Source organism: Colobus angolensis, unplaced genomic scaffold (assembly GCF_000951035.1).
Source record: "Colobus angolensis palliatus isolate OR3802 unplaced genomic scaffold, Cang.pa_1.0 Scaffold25, whole genome shotgun sequence".
NCBI lineage: Eukaryota > Metazoa > Chordata > Mammalia > Primates > Cercopithecidae > Colobus > Colobus angolensis.
Genome location: NW_012115710.1, coordinates 5,817,374 through 5,824,003, shown reverse-complemented (window position 1 = coordinate 5,824,003; position 6,630 = coordinate 5,817,374). Strand labels below are relative to the sequence as shown.

Here is a 6,630-nt window from a genome sequence, read left to right as displayed (position 1 = left end):
AGCCAGGATGGTCTCGATCTCCTGACCTCGTGATCCGCCCGTCTCGGCCTCCCAAAGTGCTGGGATTACAGGCTTGAGCCACCGCGCCCGGCCAGGGGAACATTATTTTTCTAGGTTCTTGCAAAGCCTCTCTCTTGCTTTATTAATTTACTACTGCACGTTTGTCTTATAGAAACACACTCAAAAGTATTCCTTGGGTGGATAGAGAGATATTATCGGACCTAGAGAGATTAAATCGGTTACCTAAGGCCGCGCTGCAGTTGCACGGCGCTGGGGAGAGAGAACCACAACTCCCAGCAGGCAACGGCGCTGCCCACTCGCCCTCCGGCGTTTCTTTGCCCCCATGGGATATTGGGAAATATAGTCTTCTTGAGGGACACTGCGTGACGCGTGGTTTTCGTCTTCCGCAGGCGTGGCGGTGTTTACTGGGGCCTTGATCTATGCCATTCACGCCGAGGAGATCCTGGCGAAGCACCCGCGAGGCGGCAGCTTCGGATACTGCTTCGCCCTGGCCTGGGTGGCCTTCCCCCTCGCCCTGGTCAGCGGCATCATCTACATCCACCTGCGGAAGCGGGAGTGAGCGCCCCGCCTTGCCCGGCGGCCCCCCTCGCCGCGCGCCCTCCAGAAAATAAAACTGTTTAACCGCGGGCTCTGCCTTGATCTCCTTCCTTCCTTCCTTCCGCCTCCAGGGACCCAGGCTGCGCACGCTTGACCTCTCCTGAACCTAACAGGGTTCCCACCACCAGCTGCTCAGCCCTCAGAATGCCGATCTCCCAGCCCCCAATCCCTTCCTCCCGAGGACACAGGAGCCAGGACCCCAGTCACCTTTTCCCTCCCACAGGCCCAAGAGCCTGGGCCTTCCCCTCTCAAGGCCCAAGAGACCTCTGAGAGGCACCTGAATCTAGACTTTCAGACACTTCTGGGAAGAACCTGGATTCTGGGTCCCAGCAAACCCTCTTAGGATAGGAAGCCTGCAGTGACCAGTCAGTCCTGTCTCTTTGCCCAAGCTTCTGTCACTCTGTTGCTCTCTCTCAGAGGCCCGGGCATAGTGTGTGTTTCTAGATTGTTGGACTCTTTTCTTTTTGTCCAGGCTGGAGTGCAGTGGTGCGATCTTGGCTCCCTGCAACCTCCGCCTCCCGGGTTCAAGCGATTCTCCTGCCTCAGCCTCCCGAGTAGTTGGAACTACAGGCACGAACCACCACACCTGGCTAATTTTGGACTCTTTATTCTTTCTATTAACTTTCCATTTGGGAAGACAGCTTTCTTTTTCCCCCTAGGAAACCAGTCTCTCTTTTTTTTCAGATGGAGTTCTTGCTCTGTCACCCAGGCTGGAGTGCAGTGGCATGATCTTCACTCACTGCTACCTCTGCCTCGCCGGTTCAAGCAATTCTCCTGCCTCAGCCTCCTGAGCAGCTGGGATTACAGGCGCCCACCACCGTGCCTGGCTAATTTTTTTATCTTTAGTAGAGACAGAGTTCCACCATGTTGGCCAGGCTGGTCTCGAACTCCTGACCTCAGGTGATCCACCCACCTCAGCCTCCCAAAGTGCTGGGATTACAGGCGTGAGCCACTGCGCCTGGCCCAGTCTCCCTCTCTAGGGACTGAACATTTGGGGTCCTAGAGAGGGAGACTTCCCCTCTCCCCAAAGGCTGCCTCTAGCCTGTATGACACGTTAGCAAAAATTAGAAGGCACCCCTTCTTCTTGCTGACCCAGCCCCACACCAGGACACATGCAGGGGTATGAACTGGATCTTACAGCCACCCACCCGTGGCTGTGTTCCTTTGTGCAGTTAACAATCTGCACAGGCCAGGTTTGGTGGCTCACACCTGTAATCCCAGCACTTTGGGAGGCTGAGGTGGGTGGATCACCTGAGGTCAGGAGTTTGAGACCAGCCTGGCCAACATGGTGAAACCCCGTCTCTACCGAAAATACAAAAAATTGGCCAGGCATGGTGGCAGGTGCCTGTAATCCCAGCTACTTGGGAGGCTGAGGCAGGAGAATCACTTGAACCCGGGAGACGGAGGTTGCAGTGAGCCAAGATCACGCCATTGCATTCCAGCCTGGGCAACAAGAGCGAAAGTCCATCTCAAAAAAAAAAAAAAAAAAAATGCAAATCTGCATAATCGCACATGACTACCCTATCTCCTCTGTTCATCAGGCCCTGGGACTCCTCAGAAATCAGATCCTTCTAAGATCCTCTTCTATGACTGTCTTTGTTTCACCAACCATGAACCCAGCCTCTTTTTAGAACTACAGCTTTCTCTGTCTGGGACCCCAAGATCTAGCTAGAGTCCCTCCCTTCTTTCCAGGATTCAAATGCTTTCCTTCCCTCCAACTCCTGCAGCCATTCTACTCATCCAGATTTCTTAAAATAATTTTTTAACTGCTCCTACACAGCAAGGTTACCCTAAAGGCAGTGTGTTGAGAGTAGCCTCATCCAGACTTATTAAACATGATTTATTACTTTGGGACAGGAGACAGGGGAGAAATTGATAGACCAATAAATATTGCACAGGCTGCTGGTGCTGGGGAGATCCAGACCGAGGTAGTTTCTGTAGAAAGGGTGAAGGACCTGGGCGAGGAAGGCACCTGAGATTGCCGGGAGCCAGGTTGGGAGCGAGTCTTGGTGGCGAGGGTGGTTTCTGGTTCACCTACCTAGCACAAGGTCTCCAACTCCTTCAGCCTAGACACCCTGATCAGCAGCTGACCAGCTGGCCTGCCATTTAAGCAACAGCAATTGATAGCAAGATCAGGTTTCCTTTCGAAATTCTTATTGGTGGCTTCCCTGCAGCGACAACCGGCTGCCCAAGGTTGATGGAACCCAGCAGCTGTCACTGGCCGTTTGCCAGGAGGCAGGGCTAAACGGCCTTGGTGCACATGATGGGCAGTTTGCCTGGAGCGGGCTAAAAAAGACAATGATATATAGTCTCGGGAGGGCGCAGCTTTAACTCTACCTGGCGGTTTACAGAAGCCAGAACTGAGCAGCTGTGATTGGCAGATACCCCCAGCTCCTCAGTCAAACCACACTTGGATGTTTATGGTGAGGGTGTGACTAAGAAATGGACTAGAAACCGAGCTAAATCGCTTTGATTGGCTGTTCATAGAAGGGGCGGGGGGGACTCAGCAACTGCTGGCTACTCTGATTGGCTGCTTTGCTTAAGCACACAGTGTAGCAAAAATAATTACCTGTCATTGGAAGTTGGAGTGAAAAAGTATAACAGCAACTGACAGCCTGTCGTGAACAAGGCGGGGCTTAGTTCCTAGTCTGCTGACTGGGCAGGAAGGTAGGTTCTACTCAGGGGGTGTTCCTGCTGGGCGTGGCCTGCGGGAGCTCGGAAGTGATTGGAGTCATTGGGTCTAGTTTGGGGAAACCCGGGGGTGGGTACAATCCCATGCTGGGGGTCAGGGCCTGCAGATGCGCCAGGGCCCGAGTTCCGTTGAAGGCCACCTCACAGCCTGACTTGGCTAGGAGCCAGTTCTCCACCTCCGACCGGAGCCACCTGGAGGTCTCTGCAAGGGGAGAGGCAGGTGTTCTGAGGTCACACTGAGATCGGGGAAGATTCGGGGGACCAGCAAGGAGGGGCGTAGGGCAAAGAACAGGAAGGGTCTGGGTTTGGGAGAAGCGTAGGAGTGATCTTGAGGCTTGGAACAAGGCCGAGGAGGCTCGAGAGGGCCAGAAGGCCCAGCTCTGGGACTCTCGTCTGGGGATCAGTCAGGGGCTCCTGGGCAGGGAAGGTGGGGGCTCCTGTAGGGAAGGGGACCACCTGGGGCCCACACAAGGAGCGCACAGGGTCTCTTGTAGGGAGAGTGTCAGCTCAGGTAGAGGAAAAGAGTGACACGAGGGGTCTGTGCCATGGAGCCAAGACTCCCAACCAGGCTGAGGTTAGGAAAGGGCGGTCACATCAGGGACCAAGATCGGAGGCTGGATGCGGAGGTCCTGTCTGCTGAGGGTCGGGGTCTCTTCGCAAATCCGTCAGGTCCACCCGTGGGAACTGGGGGTGGGGACGTGTCTCGCTGGGGCGGGGCCTCGTGGGGGTGTGGCCCCCCGAGGGCAGGGTCCCAGGGTCACGTCCTACCTTCTGGCGAGCCTTGAGTGCCCCCTGGCCGCCGGGCCAGGAAGCTGCGAGCCAGCAGCGCCTCCTTGGTGTGCTCGTCCTGCGCGCGCAGGGCCAGGGCGCTGAGCAGCTCCGAGTTGTTGGACGTACTGCGGTAGTAGAGCATGTGCGCCAGTTCCAGCGCCTGCGCGCTGCGCCGCTGCCCGAACATCTGCAGGCGGGACAGCGCCCCGTGGGCTCAGTTCGGGGTGCGCCCCCACCCATACACAGCCACCGGGGTCACCCACGCTGGGTGTTTTGTTTTTTTTTTTGACACGGTCTCGCTCTATAGCCCATTCTGGAGTTCAGTGGCTATTCACAGGCGAACTCATAGCACACTGAAGCCTTGAACTCCGGGGCTCAAGCCATCCTCCCGCCTTGGCCTCCTAAGTAGCTGGGACTACAGTTGTGTGCCACCAAGCCCGGTATTTTTTGTAGAGACGGGGTTCTCCCTGTGTTGCCCAGGCTGGTCTCAAACTCCCAGCCTGGAGCGATCCTCGCTCCTCAGCCTCCCATGGTGCTGGGGTTTCACCATGTTGGCCAGGCTGATTTTGAACTCCTGACCTCAAGTGATCTGCCCATCTTGGCCTCCCAAAGTGCTAGAATTACAGGCATGAGCCACCGTGCCAGGTCTAATGTTTGCATTTTTAGTAGAGATGGGATTTCACCATGTTACCTAGGCTGGTCTCGAACTCCTAACTTTAAGTGATCACCATCTTAGCCAGTCTGGTCTTGAACTCCTGACCTCGTGATCTACCCGCCTCGGCCTCCCAAAGTGCTGGGATTACAGGTGTGAGCCACCACACCCGACTGGGCTTTTTTATTGTTATTTTTTGATTTGGGGTTTCACTATGTTGTCCAGGCTGGACTCCAACTCCAGGGCTCAAGCGATCCTCCCACCTTGGCCTCCTAAGTAGCTAGGGCTACAGGCATGTGCCACCATGCCTGGTGTGAATTGGGTTTGAAATAGGGTCTTTCAGAGCCTGACAGGCTCCACAGCCCCCCTGAGGCCAGAGAGGGGTAGGGCAGATGGTCACCGTGGGCTGGGACTCAGAGTCTTCTCCCCAGAGGCACCAGCCTCCCCGACTCTCATCTCCCCCCTCCCCTCTGCCCTCCAGGGTCGCAGCTGTCCCTCCGTGCTTACAACCCTTCCACAGCTCCCTGCAACTCTCAGGATAAGACCTAGGGTGCCGCTCTGGGTATTCAAGGCCCTCACCACCCTCTGGGGCGTCCTCTCTCTACCCTGCTCACTGGATCCAGCCCCATGAGATATGCCAGGCTGAGCTCATGGGCTCTTTCTCCACCAGGCTCAATCCCCATCTTCCAGAACTTTCTTCAGATCCTACCTGAGCCCTGGTCCCAAGCAGAAATTGCTCCCTCCCCAGCCCCTCTGTTGGCCCGAGTATCCCAGCACCCTCTCAGGCGGCACAGCCTGGCTATTATCTGCGGGATTTATTACCGGCCTTCCTAAAAGCCTGTCAGCATGGCTGAAAACAGCTTGAAAACCAATGAGCCATCAGGTGAATGATCGGGTACGACAGATGCTTCACACCAGTCTACACTCCTGGGGCCGGTGCCAACCCTGGGGAGAATCAGTAAAAGGCAGCTCCCCTCTGGGCTGACTCAGCCTCGAGACAGGACACGCATTTTGGCAAGTGGAGCCCACGTTGGGGGTCAGCCTCCACCTGGCCCCTGGGCCACGAATCCTTGGATGGTGAACAACCTGTGCAACTGTTCAAGGCAGCCCAGCACTCACACGGAGCAGAATCAAAACGGAGCTTGTTAAAAATATAGTTCCCTGGGCCCCAGTCCCAGAGTTTCCAATTCAGTCCACTAGGACTGGAGCCCAGGAGGCTGCGTTTGTCAGCCAGCTCCCCCAGTGATAATGATCCCCAGTCAGGATGGGGACTTGGAACAAACAGCCCAATTAGTGATGCTAACAACCATCATCCTGGCACTAGCGAACTCTCACATAGTACTTCCTGTGCCATGTGGGAGGCTCTGTTCTCCGCACTGTGCATGTTAATTCATTTAATCCCCACAACGTCCCTCTGAGTTAGGTCCCACCATCATCCCCACTTTGCAGATTTTGGAGCTGAGGCACAGAGAGGTTCAAGATCACACAGTGAGAAGACAATAGAGTCAGATTCAAATCTAGGAAGTCCAGTTCCAGAACACACCCCCTTCACCACATCACTAAAGCGCCCATAAAGCCAGCGCTCAGTGAGCGGCTGTCAACTTTTATGTAGCCCCTACCACGAGCCAAGCACTGTCCAGTGCTTCTCACAGACTCACTCATTTCATGCTCACAACCCTACAAGGCAGATCTCAGTATTATCCCCATTTTCCAGATGAGAAAACTGAGGCTCAGAGAGATTAAGAAACCCACCCAAGGGGTGTTGAGTAAATGAAGTAGGGAAGGGAAGGGGAAGGGAGGGGAGCGGAGGAGAGGGCAGGAAGGGAGGGAAGGGAGAAAGGGAAGGGAGGGAGGGAGGATGGAGGTGGGGAGAGGGAGGGAAGGGAAGGAAAAGGAAC

General features: G+C 55.5%; 2 protein-coding genes across 5 annotated transcripts in view; one reads left to right on the top strand and one right to left on the bottom strand.

Moving 5' to 3' along the window:
- The window catches only part of EMP3 (epithelial membrane protein 3), an 8,968-nt gene extending 8,319 nt beyond the window's left edge, over positions 1-649 (top strand). The window contains exon 4 of the mRNA XM_011946545.1: positions 375-649. Coding sequence (XP_011801935.1) covers positions 375-580 — 206 coding nt within the window. The 3' untranslated portion in view covers positions 581-649. The remainder of the gene's footprint in view (positions 1-374) is intronic.
- A 1,790-nt stretch (positions 650-2,439) lies between these two features.
- Positions 2,440-6,630, bottom strand: part of TMEM143 (transmembrane protein 143) — a 31,607-nt gene continuing 27,416 nt past the window's right edge. For all 4 annotated transcript variants that reach the window (XM_011946466.1, XM_011946469.1, XM_011946467.1 and 1 more), the window contains 2 exons: positions 4,078-4,267; positions 2,440-3,511 (listed from right to left, as the gene is read on the bottom strand). In XM_011946466.1, coding sequence (XP_011801856.1) covers positions 3,297-3,511; positions 4,078-4,267 — 405 coding nt within the window. In that variant the 3' untranslated portion in view covers positions 2,440-3,296. The remainder of the gene's footprint in view (positions 3,512-4,077; positions 4,268-6,630) is intronic.